Below are 20,691 nucleotides of genomic sequence, written 5' to 3' on the forward strand. Positions count from 1 at the left end.
TACAGGTGGTGAACGGAGGGCTGCCATGGGGCAGAGACTCTGCAGTGGACAGGCGGAGGGTTGACAGGCGGCAGTCCGTGTACAGGAGGTAAGCGGAGGGCTGCCATGGGGCAGAGACTCTGCAGTAGACAGGCGGAGGGTTGACAGGCGGCAGTCTGTGTACAGGAGGTGAGCGGAGGGCTGCCATGGGGCAGAGACTCTGCAGTAGACAGGCGGAAGGCTGACAGGCGGCAGTACGCGTACAGGAGATGAGCGGAGGGCTGCCATGGGGCAGAGACTCTGCAGTAGACAGGCGGAGGGTTGACAGGCGGCAGTCCGTGTACAGGAGGTGAGCGGAGGGCTGCCATGGGGCAGAGACTCTGCAGTAGATAGGCGGAGGGTTGACAGGCGGCAGTCCGTGTACAGGAGGTGAGCGGAGGGCTGCCATGGGGCAGAGACTCTGCAGTAGACAGGCGGAGGGTTGGCAGGCGGCAGTCCGTGTACAGGAGGTGAGCGGAGGGCTGCCATGGGGCAGAGACTCTGCAGTAGACAGGCAGAGGGTTGACAGGCGGCAGTCTGTGTACAGGAGGTGAGCGGAGGGCTGCCATGGGGCAGAGACTCTGCAGTAGACAGGCGGATGGTTGACAGGCGGCAGTCTGTACAGGCGGTGAGCGGAGGGCTGCCATGGGGCAGAGACTCTGCAGTAGACAGGCGGAGGGTTGACAGGCGGCAGTCCATGTACAGGAGGTGAGCGGAGGGCTGCCATGGGGCAGATACTCTGCAGTAGACAGGCGGAGGGTTGACAGGCAGCAGTCCGTGTACAGGAGGTGAGTGGAGGGCTGCCATGGGGCAGAGACTCTGCAGTGGACAGGTGGAGGGTTGACAGGCGGCAGTCCGTGTACAGGAGGTGAGTGGAGGGCTGCCATGGGGCAGAGACTCTGCAGTGGACAGGCGGAGGGTTGACAGGCGGCAGTCCGTGTACAGGAGGTGAGCGGAGGGCTGCCATGGGGCAGATACTCTGCAGTAGACAGGCGGAGGGTTGACAGACAGCAGTCCGTGTACAGGAGGTGAGCGGAGGGCTGCCATGGGGCAGAGACTCTGCAGTAGACAGGCGGAGGGTTGACAGGCGGCAGTCCGTGTACAGGAGGTGAGCGGAGGGCTGCCATGGGGCAGAGACTCTGCAGTAGACAGGCGGAGGGTTGACAGGCGGCAGTCCTTGTACAGGAGGTGAGCGGAGGGCTGCCATGGGCCAGATACTCTGCAGTAGACAGGCGGAGGGTTGACAGGCGGCAGTCCGTGTACAGGAGGTGAGCGGAGGGCTGCCATGGGGCAGATACTCTGCAGTAGACAGGCGGAGGGTTGACAGGCAGCAGTCCGTGTACAGGAGGTGAGTGGAGGGCTGCCATGGGGCAGAGACCCTGCAGTGGACAGGCGGAGGGTTGACAGGCGGCAGTCCGTGTACAGGAGGTGAGCGGAGGGCTGCCATGGGGCAGAGACTCTGCAGTAGACAGGCGGAGGGTTGACAGGCGGCAGTCCGTGTACAGGAGGTGAGCGGAGGGCTGCCATGGGGCAGAGACTCAGCAGTAGACAGGCGGAGGGTTGACAGGCGGTAGTCCGTGTACAGGAGGTGAGCGGAGGGCTGCCATGGGGCAGAGACTCTGCAGTAGACAGGCGGACGGTTGACAGGCGGCAGTCCTTGTACAGGAGGTGAGCGCAGGGCTGCCATGGGGCAGAGACTCTGCCGTGGACAGACGGAGGGTTGACAGGCGGCAGTCCGTGTACAGTAGGTGAGCCGAGGGCTGCCATGGGGCAGAGACTCTGCAGTAGACAAGCGGAGGGTTGACAGGCGGCAGTCTGTGTACAGGAGGTGAGCGGAGGGCTGCCATGGGCCAGATACTCTGCAGTAGACAGGCGGAGGGTTGACAGGCGGCAGTCCGTGTACAGGAGGTGAGCGGAGGACTGCCATGGGGCAGAGACTCTGCAGTAGACAGGCGGAGGGTTGACAGGCGGCAGTCCGTGTACAGGAGGTGAGCGGAGGGCTGCCATGGGGCAGAGACTCTGCAGTAGACAGGCGGAGGGTTGACAGGCGGCAGTCCGTGTATAGGAGGTGAGCGGAGGGCTGCCATGGGGCAGAGACTCTGCAGTAGACAGGCGGAGGGTTGACAGGCGGCAGTCCTTTTACAGGAGGTGAGCGGAGGGCTGCCATGGGGCAGATACTCTGCAGTAGACAGGCGGAGGGTTGACAGGCGGCAGTCTGTGTACAGGAGATGAGCGGAGGGCTGCCATGGGGCAGAGACTCTGCAGTAGACAGGCGGAGGGTTGACAGGCGGCAGTCTGTGTACAGGAGATGAGCGGAGGGCTGCCATGGGGCAGAGACTCTGCAGTAGACAGGCCGAGGGTTGACAGGCGGCAGTACGTGTACAGGAGGTGAGCGGAGGGCTGCCATGGGGCAGAGACTCTGCCGTAGACAGGCGGAGGGTTGACAGGCGGCAGTCCGTGTACAGGAGATGAGCGGAGGGCTGCCATGGGGCAGAGACTCTGCAGTAGACAAGCGGAGGGTTGACAGGCGGCAGTCCGTGTACAGGAGGTGAGCGGAGGGCTGCCATGGGCCAGATACTCTGCAGTAGACAGGCGGAGGGTTGACAGGCGGCAGTCCGTGTACAGGAGGTGAGCGGAGGGCTGCCATAGGGCAGAGACTCTGCCGTGGACAGGCGGAGGGTTGACAGGCGGCAGTCCGTGTACAGGAGGTGAGCAGAGGGCTGCCATGGGGCAGAGACTCTGCAGTAGACAGGCGGAGGGTTGACAGGCGGCAGTCCGTGTACAGTAGGTGAGCGGAGGGCTGCCATGGGGCAGAGACTCTGCAGTAGACAGGCGGAGGGTTGACAGGCGGCAGTCTGTGTACAGGAGGTGAGCGGAGGGCTGCCATGGGCCAGATACTCAGCAGTAGACAGGCGGAGGGTTGACAGGCGGCAGTCCGTGTACAGGAGGTGAGCGGAGGGCTGCCATGGGGCAGAGGCTCTGCAGTAGACAGGCGGAGGGTTGACAGGCGGCAGTCCGTGTACAGGAGGTGAGCGGAGGGCTGCCATGGGGCAGAGGCTCTGCAGTAGACAGGCAGAGGGTTGACAGGCGGCAGTCCGTGTACAGGAGGTGAGCGGAAGGCTGCCATGGGGCAGAGACTCTGCAGTGGAGAGGCGGAGGGTTGACAGGCGGCAGTCCGTGTACAGGAGGTGAGCGGAGGGCTGCCATGGGGCAGAGACTCTGCAGTAGACAGGCGGAGGGTTGACAGGCGGCAGTCCGTGTACAGGAGGTGAGCGCAGGGCTGCCATGGGGCAGAGACTCTGCAGTAGACAGGCGGAGGGTTGACAGGCGGCAGTCCGTGTACAGGAGGTGAGCGCAGGGCTGCCATGGGGCAGATACTCAGCAGTAGACAGGCGGAGGGTTGACAGGCGGCAGTCCGTGTACAGGAGGTGAGCGGAGGGCTGCCATGGGGCAGAGGCTCTGCAGTAGACAGGCGGAGGGTTGACAGGCGGCAGTCCGTGTACAGGAGGTGAGCGGAGGGCTGCCATGGGGCAGAGACTCTGCAGTAGACAGGCGGAGGGTTGACAGGCGGCAGTCCGTATACAGGAGGTGAGCGGAGGGCTGCCATGGGGCAGAGACTCTGCAGTGGACAGGCGGAGGGTTGACAGGCGGCAGTCCGTATACAGGAGATGAGCGGAGGGCTGCCATGGGGCAGAGACTCTGCAGTAGACAGGCGGAGGGTTGACAGGCGGCAGTCCGTGTACAGTAGGTGAGCGGAGGGCTGCCATGGGCCAGATACTCTGCAGTAGACAGGCGGAGGGTTGACAGGCGGCAGTCCTTGTACAGGAGGTGAGCGGAGGGCTGCCATGGGGCAGAGACTCTGCAGTAGACAGGCGGAGGGTTGACAGGCGGCAGTCCGTGTACAGGAGGTGAGCGGAGGGCTGCCATGGGCCAGATACTCTGCAGTAGACAGGCGGAGGGTTGACAGGCAGCAGTCCGTGTACAGGAGGTGAGCGGAGGGCTGCCATGGGGCAGAGACTCTGCAGTAGACAGGCGGAGGGTTGACAGGCGGCAGTCCGTGTACAGGAGGTGAGCGGAGGACTGCCATGGGGCAGAGACTCTGCAGTAGACAGGCGGAGGGTTGAGAGGCGGCAGTCCGTGTACAGGAGGTGAGCGGAGGGCTGCCATGGGGCAGAGACTCTGCAGTAGACAGGCGGAGGGTTGACAGGCGGCGGTCCGTGTACAGGAGGTGAGCGGAGGGCTGCCATGGGCCAGATACTCTGCAGTAGACAGGCGGAGGGTTGACAGGCGGCAGTCCGTGTACAGGAGGTGAGCGGAGGGCTGCCATGGGCCAGATACTCTGCAGTAGACAGGCGGACGGTTGACAGGCGGCAGTCCTTGTACAGGAGGTGAGCGCAGGGCTGCCATGGGGCAGAGACTCTGCCGTGGACAGGCGGAGGGTTGACAGGCGGCAGTCCGTGTACAGGAGGTGAGCGGAGGGCTGCCATGGGCCAGATACTCTGCAGTGGACAGGCGGAGGGTTGACAGGCGGCAGTCCGTGTACAGGAGGTGAGCGGAGGGCTGCCATGGGGCAGAGACTCTGCAGTAGACAGGCGGAGGGTTGACAGGCGGCAGTCCGTGTACAGGAGGTGAGCGGAGGTCTGCCATGGGGCAGAGACTCTGCAGTAGACAGGCGGAGGGTTGACAGGCGGCAGTCCGTATACAGGAGGTGAGCGGAGGGCTGCCATGGGGCAGAGACTCTGCAGTAGACAGGCGGAGGGTTGACAGGCGGCAGTACGTGTACAGGAGGTGAGCGGAAGGCTGCCATGGGGCAGAGACTCTGCAGTGGACAGGCGGAGGGTTGACAGGCGGCAGTCCGTATACAGGAGGTGAGCGGAGGGCTGCCATGGGGCAGAGACTCTGCAGTAGACAGGCGGAGGGTTGACAGGCGGCAGTCCTTGTACAGGAGGTGAGCGGAGGGCTGCCATGGGGCAGAGACTCTGCAGTGGACAGGCGGAGGGTTGGCAGGCGGCAGTCCGTGTACAGGAGGTGAGCGGAGGGCTGCCATGGGGCAGAGACTCTGCAGTAGACAGGCGGAGGGTTGGCAGGCGGCAGTCCATGTACAGGAGGTGAGCGGAGGGCTGCCATGGGGCAGAGACTCTGCAGTAGACAGGCGGAGGGTTGACAGGCGGTAGTCCGTGTACAGGAGGTGAGCGGAGGGCTGCCATGGGGCAGAGACTCTGCAGTGGACAGGCGGAGGGTTGACAGGCGGCAGTCTGTGTACAGGAGGTGAGCGGAGGGCTGCCATGGGGCAGAGACTCTGCAGTAGACAGGCGGAAGGCTGACAGGCGGCAGTACGCGTACAGGAGGTGAGCGGAGGGCTGCCATGGGGCAGAGACTCTGCAGTGGACAGGCGGAGGGTTGACAGGCGGCAGTCCGTGTACAGGAGGTGAGCGGAGGGCTGCCATGGGGCAGAGACTCTGCAGTAGACAGGCGGAGGGTTGGCAGGCGGCAGTCCATGTACAGGAGGTGAGCGGAGGGCTGCCATGGGGCAGAGACTCTGCAGTAGACAGGCAGAGGGTTGACAGGCGGCAGTCCGTGTACAGGAGGTGAGCGGAGGGCTGCCATGGGGCAGAGACTCTGCCGTAGACAGGCGGAGGGTTGACAGGCGGCAGTCCGTGTACAGGAGGTGAGCGGAGGTCTGCCATGGGGCAGAGACTCTGCAGTAGACAGGCGGAGGGTTGAGAGGCGGCAGTCCGTATACAGGAGGTGAGCAGAGGGCTGCCATGGAGCAGAGACTCTGCAGTAGACAGGCGGAGAGTTGACAGGCGGCAGTCCGTGTACAGGAGGTGAGCGGAGGGCTGCCATGGGGCAGAGACTCTGCAGTAGGCAGGCGGGGGGTTGACAGGCGGCAGTCCGTGTACAGGAGGTGAGCGGAGGGCTGCCATGTGGCAGAGACTCTGCAGTAGACAGGCGGAGGGTTGACAGGCGGCAGTCCGTGTACAGGAGGTGAGCGGAGGGCTGCCATGGGGCAGAGACTCTGCCGTGGACAGGCGGAGGGTTGACAGGCGGCAGCCCGTGTACAGGAGGTGAGCGGAGGGCTGCCATGGGGCAGAGACTCTGCAGTAGACAGGCGGAGGGTTGACAGGCAGCAGTACGTGTACAGGTGGTGAACGGAGGGCTGCCATGGGGCAGAGACTCTGCAGTGGACAGGCGGAGGGTTGACAGGCGGCAGTCCGTGTACAGGAGGTGAGCGGAGGGCTGCCATGGGGCAGAGACTCTGCAGTAGACAGGCGGAGGGTTGACAGGCGGCAGTCCGTGTACAGGAGGTGAGCGGAGGGCTGCCATGGGCCAGATACTCTGCAGTGGACAGGCGGAGGGTTGACAGGCGGCAGTCCGTGTACAGGAGGTGAGCGGAGGGCTGCCATGGGGCAGAGACTCTGCAGTAGACAGGCGGAGGGTTGGCAGGCGGCAGTCCTTGTACAGGAGGTGAGCGGAGGGCTGCCATGGGGCAGAGACTCTGCAGTAGACAGGCGGAGGGTTGGCAGGCGGCAGTCCGTGTACAGGAGGTGAGCGGAGGGCTGCCATGGGGCAGATACTCTGCAGTAGACAGGGGGAGGGTTGACAGGCGGCAGTCCGTGTACACGAGGTGAGCGGAGGGCTGCCATGGGGCAGAGACTCTGCAGTGGACAGGCGGAGGGTTGACAGGCGGCAGTCCGTGTACAGGAGGTGAGCGGAGGTCTGCCATGGGGCAGAGACTCTGCAGTAGACAGGCCGAGGGTTGACAGGCGGCAGTCCGTGTACAGGAGGTGAGCGGAGGGCTGCCATGGGGCAGAGACTCTGCAGTAGACAGGCGGAGGGTTGACAGGCGGCAGTCCGTATACAGTAGGTGAGTGGAGGGCTGCCATGGGGCAGAGACTCTGCAGTAGACAGGCGGAGGGTTGACAGGCGGCAGTCTGTGTACAGGAGGTGAGCGGAGGGCTGCCATGGGGCAGAGACTCTGCAGTAGACAGGCGGAGGGTTGACAGGCAGCAGTACGTGTACAGGTGGTGAACGGAGGGCTGCCATGGGGCAGAGACTCTGCAGTGGACAGGCGGAGGGTTGACAGGCGGCAGTCCGTGTACAGGAGGTGAGCGGAGGGCTGCCATGGGGCAGAGACTCTGCAGTAGACAGGCGGAGGGTTGACAGGCGGCAGTCTGTGTACAGTAGGTGAGCGGAGGGCTGCCATGGGCCAGAGACTCTGCAGTAGACAGGCGGAGGGTTGACAGGCGGCAGTCTGTGTACAGTAGGTGAGCGGAGGGCTGCCATGGGCCAGAGACTCTGCAGTAGACAGGCGGAGAGTTGACAGGCGGCAGTCCGTGTACAGTAGGTGAGCGGAGGGCTGCCATGGGGCAGAGACTCTGCAGTAGGCAGGCGGAGGGTTGACAGGCGGCAGTCCGTGTACAGGAGGTGAGCGGAGGGCTGCCATGGGGCAGAGACTCTGCAGTAGACAGGCGGAAGGCTGACAGGCGGCAGTACGCGTACAGGAGGTGAGCGGAGGGCTGCCATGGGGCAGAGACTCTGCAGTGGACAGGCGGAGGGTTGACAGGCGGCAGTCCGTGTACAGGAGGTGAGCGGAGGGCTGCCATGGGGCAGATACTCTGCAGTAGACAGGGGGAGGGTTGACAGGCGGCAGTCCGTGTACACGAGGTGAGCGGAGGGCTGCCATGGGGCAGAGACTCTGCAGTGGACAGGCGGAGGGTTGACAGGCGGCAGTCCGTGTACAGTAGGTGAGCGGAGGGCTGCCATGGGGCAGAGACTCTGCAGTAGACAGGCGGAGGGTTGACAGGCGGCAGTCCGTGTACAGGAGGTGAGCGGAGGGCTGCCATGGGGCAGAGACTCTGCAGTAGACAGGCTGAGGGTTGACAGGCGGCAGTCCGTGTACAGGAGGTGAGCGGAGGGCTGCCATGGGCCAGATACTGTGCAGTAGACAGGCGGAGGGTTGGCAGGCGGCAGTCCATGTACAGGAGGTGAGCGGAGGGCTGCCATGGGGCAGAGTCTCTGCAGTGGACAGGCGGAGGGTTGACAGGCGGCAGTCCTTGTACAGGAGGTGAGCGGAGGGCTGCCATGGGGCAGAGACTCTGCAGTAGACAGGCGGAGGGTTGACAGGCGGCAGTCTGTGTACAGGAGGTGAGCGGAGACTGCCATGGGGCAGAGACTCTGCAGTAGACAGGCGGAGGGTTGACAGGCGGCAGTCTGTGTACAGGAGGTGAGCGGAGACTGCCATGGGGCAGAGACTCTGCAGTAGACAGGCGGAGGGTTGACAGGCGGCAGTCCGTGTACAGGAGGTGAGCGGAGGGCTGCCATGGGCCAGATACTCTGCAGTAGACAGGCGGAGGGTTGACAGGCGGCAGTCCGTGTACAGGAGGTGAGCGGAGGGCTGCCATGGGGCAGAGACTCTGCAGTAGACAGGCGGAGGGTTGACAGGCGGCAGTCTGTGTACAGGAGGTGAGCGGAGGGCTGCCATGGGGCAGAGACTCTGCAGTAGGCAGGCGGAGGGTTGACATGCGGCGTCAGCCCTACCGGATGTGAGTATAGTGCTAGCAGGAGTCAAGGATTAGAGATTGTTAGACAAATGCCTGAACTGGGTTCTTACATTAATCAAGATAGACAATTGTGTCCTCTGAGTATCCATAAAATGCTCCTACTGGTGTATATAACCACTGAGGCTGCACCCAGCTTTTTCAAACACACAAAATGTAACTCCCAACGCAGTTACAAATCTCTCAAGCTTTGATTCAGCATCTCCTAAAGAGTAATAAGCACCTTTGGTGTATGCTGTCATTGGTTAATCGCTACAGTTCCTAAATGATGTACTTGGAAGCTTTACGATATAGGATTATTTCCAGCTTGCTAAGAGAGTTTAGTGAGAGCTTAGTGTTTCAGTGGACCCAAGAATGCAAAGTTTAGAGGGGTGAGGAATCTAAAGAATGGAGTTCAAGTCAGTTGCTACGCTCAAATCTTCTTTTGTCGAGGCACATCATGTTTTAGGACGATGAAGCTCTGTCTCCATAAATAGGTACCTACCCGATTCAGGTCTGTCTCCAAAAGCAGTATATCCCACCTCCCTGGAGATCTGTCTCCATAAACCAGTTCTCTGTCCCCTCGGACGTCTGTCTCCATAAAGCTGCCTCCTGTCCCATGGACGTCTGTCTCAATAAAGCAGTATATCCCGCCTCCTTGGAGGTCTGTCTCCATAAACCAGTTCTCTGTCCCCTCAGACGTCTGTCTCCATAAAGCTGTCTCCTGTCCCATGGACGTCTGTCTCCATAAAGCAGTATATCCCACCTCCTTGGAGGTCTGTCTCCACAAACCAGCCTCCTGCCCCTATGTTGCCTTAAAGATCTGTCTCCATAAACCAGCACTGCTCTCTTCAAGTCTGCCTTCATAAACCAGTCCTTCCGCCTTGGCGGGCGGTTTCCCTACACTAGTCCTGTTAGGATAAACCAGATGTACAGTGCAACAATATTGCTGTGATTTAAAATAATGCTGTAATCAAAGCAGCGTTAAATTCTCTTCCAGATTCTCAGCCCAGTGGGCATTAACATGCCAGGCAAGCTGTGGACTGGCTTGAGACCACCTGGACCGGTGGGCGAGCGGGGTGAGGATTATCTAATCCACTGATATCTTAAGGCGGCGAATGATTCCAGGTTTCAGCTGAAGCAAAATGCTCCCCAGAAGTGACAGATGGAAAAGAGAGGTACCCAGAGGGGAACGCCAACCTCTTGAGACGGGGCAAGCACTGAAGAACGTTGGAGGCTGGAAGCACACTGTGCTTATCCGCAGTGCTCACGAGGCAGAAAGACCCACATGTTCCACATCACATAACTCTGCAAGCCTTGACTGCGAGGAGTTTGGACAGCCTATAAAAAACAACAAGCATTTGCAATACAACTGTCTCGGCTTTAGTTAAGCTTAAGCAATTCTGTTTGTAATTAGGTCGCTTTTAGCTTTGCTTTCATTATTGTTTTTTTAAACGTTTATGTACATACCATGCATATGTATGTATATGTATGTTTGCATTAATATTGGTATTTATATAGATATGCAGTTACAGGCCGTAACCTGGCATGAAGCAAAACAAGTGCCTTCAAAACGATTGCATAGGTTCTACTCGCGGCACTGTAACCGCTTCCTACCCAGTGCACACTACAGACAGTGCCCCGCCGCCCCTGGGGGATTTACACGTACAAGTTCCTTGTATGGCGCGGTTCTGCACACCTGGCTATTGCCACAGAGCAACAATTTAAGTAGAAAGACTACAAAGGGACGATCACCCGAGCAAGTGCCAGATTCCAGGTGGTAGGGAAACCATCCCTCCCTCCCCACACCCTCATGATTCATGCTGCTGCGTCCAAGTAGCTCAGATGACTAACTTCTTTCCTGGAAAAACAAAAGATAAGAGAAATGTTCTGTTCTTGCCGGGGCAGCACGGGTACACAGGAGTGCACGAGAGGCCTGCCCTGGGGCTTCACATAACGGCTCCAAGCCCCGTGACCGAGAATAAAACTGATGATCCCAGGGACACAATAGCCACCAAAGTGGAGGGAGATTCCGGCCTCCTCAACCTGCTCAGTTATCTGGTGGAGCCCTGCGCACTTCTAACAGTTACCTGTCTGACCCGGGCGGACCTACGGAAGCGGTGCAAACATTTTATTGTTTTAGTGCATGTGTTCTGTAGTGAACACAACCTTGCGTGTGTAGTGGGAAGGGACATTGAATGGTTAACACGGCAACGAGTGTGTGACTTAGGCCACATCAACCTGTCAAAGTTGTAAATCCCCCCCACACGTGTTAGTCCCACCTCAAGTCAAGCTTAAATGTCCGGGACAGAGCACTGGGCGCAGCAGGAAACCAAGATATTGACCACATCGAGGGCAGGCAAAAATATGGATTTCTGTTCTATTCAAGGGGGCGCAGCGTGCACTGTGTAACCAGGGGAGAGATGAGAGCGACCATTCAGGAACTGTAGTGCTCTGCAGCGCGCTATGGGTAAGTCAAGCCCTGGTGGCCATTAACGGGGTACGTCCAGTTTCATTTAGGGTGGAGTGTTTAAAAAAATGCAGCACGCTGAGACAGCATGTGAAAGGGGTTGTCCGAAAGTAAGGCACCACCAGACAGAGGCGCCTCCTGCAGCTTGTGGGTGGTCCATGAGAGGGAAGCTGCCGCCGCCCCCTCTCAGGCCTGCCTGTATCTAGGAAATTCCAGAGAATCTGTGGAATTTCCTAAAGAAGCAGGAAGGGGCCAGAAAGCATTCAGGCATCGTAAAGGGGCCTCAGTTTAGTTTAATGGTTGTAGCCAGGCCTGTGTCTGTACAAGAAACACAGTCAACCTATGAATGATCCAAGGCCCCAGTACACAAAACATTAAGCCCGGAGCAATCGTAAAGGCGTAGATCAAGCGCGTTCTGCCTACCAAGACCAGCAGGGAAACAGACTATCAGACACCAATCTGTCCCAGTAGGGTCACATCACACACAACGCCGCCAACTTCACAGAGAAAGAGCGTGTTATTCACCTGACGAGCACCAAAGCCCACTCAAAGAGGGGCATTAATCCCCACTGAGAGACAGACTCCTCCACTCCACTGGGTCTCTTTCAAAAGATGCCAGAGGCTGAAGCCAGCACCCACCAACCAGTGACCCACTTACCTTGACAATGCCATTGCAAGGTATTCATTCAACCTCCACGCAAAATCAGACGGCCATCAGATTCACCCCACGGAAAGACTCACCCCTCATTGAATGCTACTCCACAACATAACTGAAGTGTCATCCCCCATCATTCAGACTCACTCGTCACACCCTAACATCTGGTCATTTTGCCCCACAAGCCTACTGTTACTCCCACCTCACAAATGTGTAACAGCACTTGTATTAATAACTTCAGCCCACTAACAAACCACGACTCACAAAATATGAGAGAGACACCCCAACATGACAGAGGCCCTCCCACAAGACGGTCGCCTCAAACTCGCCTGTAATCACCCCAAAGTAATCACCATTACATGCAAGGCCTTAAAGCTACATGTTCAAGTAACTAGTTGTAGCTGAAATAAAATTACTAATACATCACCCAGGATACTACAAAAATAAGCCAGGGATTAGACCATCCATAAGGAGGAAGGTAAGCAAAGGAAACGCTACAGTCAATTCAAAATGTATTATTACTCAAAGGTTTTAAGGCGCCCCTCTCCCATCCAATTCTCTACGTCTGTGCCCACTGGACTCTTACCTTACTACATGCCCGTGGCAAGCGCCCTCTGATGCCCCGTGCTGTCCGCCTCTACTAAGGCTCGGAATAGAGCCGATGCTGCTCTCCTGGTGCTTGTGCTGCCGGCCATTTGGGTCGTTCAAGTGCCTAAAAGAGCGGAGAGGAAACAATGTCCACGCACCGCGCTCTCAGCTCAAGCTCTAATGTGGCGGCCGGCTCGCGGTGCCTCCTTACTAAGGATTCGGCCAGCGCTGCGTGACGTCAAAATGGGGCCGAACCTCCTTAACCAGCATTTCTTTGGCTGCAAGACCAGCAAAAGTTACCCACTATTAGGGTAGGGAGCCACGCAGTTGACGGACGATAGGTGGAGGCACAGCAGAAACTGTCATAGTCCCGTGCACGGTGGGCGAGGTAACAGGAGCAGGGAAGGAAAGGAAAACGGCAAACGGGAGGGGACATGAGGGAGAGGAGGAGGAGCAGTGACGTCGACTTTTCTCTTCCCCCGACTTCCTTGTGCTGTAAAAGGTTTCTAATCTTTATGGGGCAGGCCCCATAAAGCTAACAAATCTTTTACAGCAGAAGGAAGTCAAGGAACCCCGTCTGAAAAGGACAGGGCTAAAAGAGAAAGAAGAACGTCACTAGGACCTGGCAACCGTTTAGCATGAACGGTGGCGCCAGCCAATGGAAAAGAGGGGCGGGCTTAACCACGCTAGAGAGAAATACTCCGTCATTAAATCTCGCCAGCTCGACTGCGCATGTGCGCATTCTTTTGCAGGCCGAGACCTAAAAAGTGTTACAAATGCAAAGTTCAACAAACAGATGAAACCATAAAAATCAAGGTTATTTCTTGGAGCCTCTTAGCACCCAGGGAGTAGTGGTTCAGAAACTGGAAGAATTATAGCTAAATAAGAATGAAGACTAGAGGTGGATTTGGAAGTGTCACCCATCTGTTTAAGGTTGCATTAATATATGGAGTTAAACATGGAAGTGCGAAAGCTTACATGACAGCTGTGGGTGAGATAAAGTACACAACTAGAATGGAATCTGGTCAAAAACTACTTCCTGCTGCCCCTTTTCGGTCTCCGCTCTTCCCTTTTCGATGCCCATGAGATGTCCTGGGTGTCCCTCTGCAGGTAGATCTTGCCGCTCCATGTCTAGTGAGCTAAGGCAGCTGTCTGAATGATGTTGAGGCGGTTGTTCCGCTGCCACTTAGATTATGCCCTGGCTACAAGGGTTAAGGTTTAGGTTGAGCCCTGGAGGGGACAGGATGTTACGAGTTGGATATAGTGAGGAATGATTACATTGCTCAAATATTTTAGAAAAAATAATTTTGAAAACCTTAACTATGCACTCATGCAAGTTCCTTGGTTGTGGTCACTTACAGGAAAAGGTGTCTGCTGAGTCCCTGCAGCCAGAGATGAAGCGCTACTTGGAGCGGCTGATCAAACTGGGTAGAAGGAATGGTCTAAACCTCCCGCCTGAGACACAGCAGGTAAGACCAAATGAAATGTAAGCACTTCAGCTGGTGCCCTCCACGCCAGTCTGAGGCCGATTCACAGACCAGCTGCCTCCTTTGTCTATTCCAGCGAAGCTACCTGTTCAGTCACACGCCCTTTTTTAGGTCGAGCCTGGTCAGCGCTTGCGCAGCTCTGTGAGGCATGCTGTATTCAGATAGGGACTTGAAGCTCCGCCCTCATTTTTCATTGGCTTATGTCATTGTCCTTTGTAAACTGTGGCTTTTCATTGGGCTATAGGCTTCGTAGTCCCTCGTAAGTACTGCCTTGTCTCATCTTGTAACCTCCCATAAGGACTGGCCCTCTTACTTGTGTTGTTACTCGGTAGGCTTTAAAACAGCCTCTGAGCTCTATTTCTTTAAATGGTTTTCACCTACCTGCTGTTGCAGGCAAGACAGCCCTCTCCCAACAATTTTTTTTCCTTCTTATTTTGTATATATGTATAGCCTATGAAGGCTTGTACAAAATTATCTTTATTGCACCCAGCGCCATATATGACAATGTAAAAAGGATTCAGAGATTCCAATACGGCTGCCAAAATGAATTGAGTTAGTAACACTCTTTTAGTCCCACATTTATGTTGTTGGCTATGAACCGTAAGTCCTCTCTCATGCTTTATGTTTTGACTTACATTTTTTTGTATAAAGTTAAATCACTGATTGCGTGAATTTTGTGACATTGAGGAAGGCGTAGCCGAAACGCGGCTGTCCATTGATTTGTGTAACCCAATCAACCTTTAAAACGGACTTTGTCAGTGTGCGCCTCGATACATGACTTTTGGAAGAGGTCACATGCTGGGAATATACATATATATATGTATATAGGATCTGTGAGCAAGGGCGGATGCCCGAAACGCGTCGGATTTAGTGACTCTACTCTAATAAATATCTCTTTGCTGAAGAAATCCGCTGGATTTGCGTGGTCTCTACTATTGTGGTGGCGTTGTGGTGGGAGACTGCTGTTGATGTGTGTATATATATATATATATATATACATATATATATATATATATATATATATATATATATATATATATATATATATATTCACTGAAAAAACCATAGGTTTCAGTCACGTTATAGTTAGGAATTACCATTTAAAAAACCTTTGAAATTCACTGAAAAAACCATAGGTTACAGCCACGTTATAGTTAGGAATTACCATTTAAAAAACCTTTGAAATTCACGGAAAAAAACATAGGTTTCACACCAGTTATAGTTAGCTGGTCATTTTACTCATACAAAACCTTTGAAATTCCCCTGTTATAGTTAGTTCAGCTAACTATAACTCGCGCGCCCGCAATGCACTGCTGATGACGTCACATATTACATCACTCATGACATGGTCAGTGACATCACTCATGACATCACTGATGACATCTCAAATGACATCCCTGATGACATCATCCTTGTGGCAGACCTCCTCTCCTTTGATACACACGATCAAAAATAGAAAGTAACATTTTCAAAAAAATGGAGATACCAATTCCAGTTAGGCGTGTTTGCAGAGGGGGAACTAATTCCCCTAGCATACTGGGGGTCCCTGGGAGGCAACTAGCCCACCAGGAGCCTCCAGTATGCGCCAAGGGGCTGCGTTGCTTTGCCCCGGAGGGCGGCGGTCCCCGGGGCAGTGTGGGGGGGGGGGGGCATTGTGCACCCCCCACACTTCTTTATCACTATGCCCCCACAATTTGGTCCCCCTGGGGGGTAATTTTTAAATAAACATACCATGTTTTATAAAAACATTTTTGGCCTTGGGGGTCCTTGTGGGACCCCATGAGCAGGCCTAGGGGGTCAGGTTGCTTCTACCCTGCCCCCTTTTTGTGTTCTACACGTTTGTTTTTCTGCTTTCTTGTGCCTCAGTCTACTGAGGCACAAGATGGCTGCCATCAATTTCTGTTTTGGAGTGTTGACAGACAGTGGCAGCCAATCAGCATGAAGCTTGTGCATGGCAAGGTGCGCGCACGGTGCGGGCTTATAGATATATAATTGATTTCATCTTTAATTTTCTCAGCAACTACTGGAGGGATTTACACCATTTAAACAAAAGCGTGATCTGCGTACCAGACCCTACCATTTTCCCAAATTTGGTGTAATTCCGATCAGCAATTCGGGCTGTAGCCGTGTCTAATCGTCCTATGGAAATTAACATGGGGAAAACACGTTTTGGGACCCCCCTTTTTTCTCGGCCCCCGCTTGACGAATTTTCTCGAGACTTCCTATGGAAACTAGGTCCTAACTATAACTACCTACTGGCGACCGCCAGTAGGATGGATGGATGGATGGATGGATGGATGGATGGATGGATGGATGGGTGGGTGGGTGGGTGGGTGGGGGTGTGGGTGTGTGTGTGTGTGTGTATATGTATATGTATATGTATATGTATATGTATATATATATATATATATATATATATATATATATATATATATATATATATATATATATATATCAGACTGCAACTCTAGTTCCCAAGAATGGAACAGACGACCAAGACAAATCCAATATAAGGCAAGAAAGATTTTATTGAGGCAAACTTAGCAGCAAAGCGAACTGACGCGTTTCGGGCGGATGCCCTTGATCACAGTCAAATGCTTACCCACAATGCCTGGATTTTTAAAATGCTAGTGCACACCATGTGATTAAATTCGACATAGAAGAAATACTACTACATTTATATGGCACACCGGAGTACAGAGGTAAGTAATAACCACATCCTATGTTAATAACACACAGATACAAATTCTCAGCTGAATAAATTCATAGGTTATAGCAAGATTGTTTCTGCATAAATGCTTTAACACGGTCAAAACAGTATAATATTATCGATGCACATCTTGTGCAAATCATCGCAATATGTAAACATAACTGTGAGAAGGTGGCCTGATATGCAGTGGTCACTATTCTAGTGCCCACTATGTATCAGTCCAGCAACCCTTATTGATGATTGGTTGTAAGTCAACCTTATAGACCAGCTATCCTAGTAGCATGGATACGAGCAGTCTAAGGCTAAAGACTCGAGAGGGCGTGTTAAGCCAGCTGTTTACCACACATATACCCCTTGAATACCCAGTGAAAGGACACCACACAAGTGTTATGAAAATAAACAGTTATTTATTAAAGATCACAACAGCCCTGTACTCTTTATGAGGACAGGGTACTAAGCACAAACCAAAACTCTTACAAAAATACTTAAGTTAGCACAGTATATACAAATGCCCGAGGGGCACGGAAAACCATATACTCTAAAAGTGGAATGTGAAATTCCTAGCAGGTAAGTACAGTACTAATAGCTTTTGGAATCGCTAGGACTTGACTAGGGAATCGTTAGATTACGACTAGGAGGCCTAGGGGACTCGGGTGCAGTGTGTGCACTCTCACGCGAGATGCGGACAAAAGTCTATGGTAGCTAGGAAATAGAAAGTTAGAGTTCTCGGGCGAACCCGACCTGGTAGGGAGAAAACGAAGATAGATTCTGACCCTTGGATAGTGAGGCTATGCTGGGGCACCGAAATGCCGAAGTTACCTAGCCCAGGGGCTGCAGCTGCATAGGTCTGAAAAGACGTCGGGAATCCTCGTAGACGGACCAGGAGCCGGAAGAAAAGATGCTGGCCGGTGACCAGTGAAGAAAGTTCAGTTGGATCCAAGCCTGGATCTCGAAGATGGATGACACCTGAAAGCAGAGGGGACCAAGTTCGAGACTACTAGCCAGTAGTCAGTGGGCACCAGGAGGGCACCGGATGGTAGCCACCTCGACAAGGTGAGTGGGTGACGCTGGAGCTCGAAGATCTCACGGACCAGGAGGCGTTGTCGGCGACCAGGATGGAGGATCGAGCTGTCCCACGAAGATAGAAGCTGTCGGCGTCGCTGGACCCAGGATTGGGCAACAAAGCCTTGGCAAATTCAAGCCCACGCGGTGGACCTAAAATGGCGTCTGGAGTGGACCAGGAGGGTCCGGGGTGCCTCTCTTGAAAAAGGAAGCAAGAGCCAGCCTGGAGCAACCAGACCAGCAGAAGAGTTGTTGTCGGGCGTCGTTCGGAAGGCCACAAGCCAGCCGGCTAGTAGCCAAACAACGCGGTGCACAGCAAACAGCAGAAGGGCCCCACGCCGATCGTGGAGATGCAGGGAGGCTGACCTTGGGTGCTGGAGCTGCGCAGGGTCGGGGCTTCTCGGACCCCAAAGCACTCACCAGTGGAGGACACGGTGGGCTTGCAGTAAAGATGTCGTGCAGTCTTGGCGATCGTCGGTCCCTCGAGGTCTCGTCGCACTCACGGTTCTCAGCTTGGCTGTAGAGGTGAGTAGAGGTCAGAGGTGCCAGGGAAGCCGGGTCTCGTCGAGCTGGGTCGTCGGATTCGTGATGAAGGACTTGCAGCAGACCGCAGTGTTCTTTAGGATGGTGCCTGCGGATGCAGGGTGACTACTCCTTAGCCACAAGGGAGAATCTTGAAGAAGAAATCGTGAAGTCCTTTCGAAGAAAGTGGTATCTTGATTCCAAAGATGATCTAATTTGAACAGGGGGCCCGCTCCTATCTTTATACTAAAAAAGGGGGCTGACCCGGTGACTAGGTCCTGCCTATGGGTGGGACCAGGAGGGGGGTGGTTACACCCCTCTCCCCTGCCGGACTTCCCCAGGCCAGGGGCTGGTGTGCCCCTGGAACTGGTTCTGACTGGCCTATGCGTAGTGAGCACCGGGGTGCCACTCAGCAGTCACCTTCCTGAAAAGCCCTGCCTACCCAGGATACACAAAACCATGTCTGGGACGGTGCTAGCACCGCCCCGGACAGGAAACCCTTTGTCCAGGCCTCCCTCGCTGGGAGGACTCCCAGCAGCAGGAGGTCAGACTCGTGTCTGTGGTGGCAGCATCCATTTTGTGGAGCTGAGGCTTCAGTTAACTTTAACCGGGGTTCACAGTTACATACATGTCGTGTCCCTCTAGAAGGGTGGAATGCTAACCCCGTCGCCAGAATTGGCGAGGGGTTAGTATTCCAATTCGTATGACACCTTACTCGACATGTTTTGATAAAGCAATACCAAAGTTAGCATTTAACCGCGAGGATTATAATGCACTTAAGAGTATATGGTATGCGATATCATGGAACAGCTATTAGGTCTTGGTTCCGCAAGCGGCAGACAGGCTCAGCTCATGCCAGAGCACCATCTCACACGATTCCAAGCACTCTGCCTTCAGGATTGTCAAGGCCTGCCATAGGAGTGACTGATAGGAATCTGTGTGTCCATTTTAGGGTTAGGTATAGGTATACTACACCTACAGCAAAGGGTGATTACACGACTTTGCCCCAGCTGTCATGCAGCCAGTTGTGTCAAATTTAGGAGGCCAGCCAGGGGTGGCATAATACATGCTGCAGCCCCTGGCAGCCCTGGGTACACCTATGCCCTGAGTTACAGGGTCTGATAAGGTGGCCCAGTACCAATTGGTAGATGCACCTAGGGTACATGAGGTAATTTAGAAAGAGAACAGCCAGGCTGTGGGTCTGATTGGCAGGCCCACAGCCAGAGAAAGTCGTAAACCAGTGAAACAAAAGCAAAAAATCTGGGTGATCATAGGATTGCAGACCCTACTCTCCTACATGACCCCCCCCCAAACTTTGGGACAATAAGCTAACCTTGACCAGGTGAGTCTTCTTGTTCTAAGTGGAAATATCTGGAGAGCCCATCGGCATTGCCATGATCAGTACCAGGTCTATGTTCCACTGTAAAGTCCATCCCCTGTAGGGAAATGGACCACCTAAGCAGTTTGGGGTTTTCACCCTTCATCTGATTTAGCCACAAGAGGGGCTTATGGTCGGTCTGAATCTTGAAGTGAGTGCCAAACAAGTATGGCCTCAGCTTCTTCAGGGCCCAAACCACAGCAAAGGCCTCCCTCTCAATAGCTGACCAATTCTTCTCTCTGGGGGTCAGCCTTCTGCTGATAAAAGCAATGGGCTGATCCTGACCATCAAAATTCAGTTGAGATAGAACAGCTCCCACACCCAACTCAGAAGCATCTGTTTGGACAATGAATGGTTTGGAGTAGTCTGGACTCTTAAGGATAGGTGCTGTGCACATGGCCTGCTTTAGGTCATCGAATGCTTTTTGACAGCCTGCTGTCCACTGAACCTTTTTTGGCATTTTCTTACTTGTCAGTTCATTTAATGGTGTCACAATGGAACCATAGTTCCTGACAAACTTTCTGTAGTATCCAGTCAGGCCCAAGAAAGCTCGAACCTGAGTCTGGGTGGTTGGAGGAGCCCAGTCCCTGATTGACTGTATTTTGCTCTCCAGTGGCTGAACCTGGCCTCCACCTACAAGGTGGCCCAGGTATACAACCTGTGTCTGCCCTATCTGGCACTTGGTGGCCTTGATAGTGAGGCCTGCTGCTTGCAGAGCCTCTAACACTTTCCTCAGGTGGACCAGGTGATCCTCCCAGGTGGAGCTAAAGACAGCAATATCATCTAGATATGCTGCACAGAAGTCATCCAGCCCAGTAAGGACTTGATTCACCAACCTTTGGAAGGTGGCAGGTGCATTTTTCAGACCAAAGGGCATTACCACAAACTGATAATGCCCACCAGGGGTTGAAAATGCTGTCTTGGGCTTGGCATCCTCAGCTAACCTGATTTGCCAATACCCAGCTGTTAAGTCAAATGTACTTAAGTAGTTGGCAGAAGCCAATCTATCTATAAGTTCATCTGCCCTTGGTATTGGGTGGGCATCAGTCTTAGTGACTGCATTGAGACCCCTGTAGTCTACGCAAAACCTCATCTCTCTCTTACCATCTTGGGTGTGAGGCTTTGGCACTAGAACTACTGGACTAGCCCAGGGGCTATCTGAGGGTTCAATGACTCCCAACTCCAACATTTTCTGCACTTCAGTTTTTATGCAGTCTCTAACATGATCAGGCTGCCTGTAGATTTTACTCTTGACAGGTAG

At 54.5% G+C, this 20,691-nt stretch overlaps 1 protein-coding gene across 2 annotated transcripts in view; it reads left to right on the top strand.

Annotated features, from left to right (window-relative positions):
* THOP1 (thimet oligopeptidase 1) overlaps positions 1–20,691 on the top strand; it is a 165,427-nt gene that overhangs the window by 69,276 nt on the left and 75,460 nt on the right. For both annotated transcript variants that reach the window (XM_086947950.1, XM_086947949.1), the window contains exon 4: positions 13,633–13,740. In XM_086947950.1, the coding sequence (XP_086804076.1) occupies positions 13,633–13,740 (108 nt within the window). The remainder of the gene's footprint in view (positions 1–13,632; positions 13,741–20,691) is intronic.

The sequence above is a fragment of the Lissotriton vulgaris genome, unplaced genomic scaffold, assembly GCF_964263255.1.
Source record: "Lissotriton vulgaris unplaced genomic scaffold, aLisVul1.2 SCAFFOLD_2196, whole genome shotgun sequence".
Classification (NCBI taxonomy): domain Eukaryota; kingdom Metazoa; phylum Chordata; class Amphibia; order Caudata; family Salamandridae; genus Lissotriton; species Lissotriton vulgaris.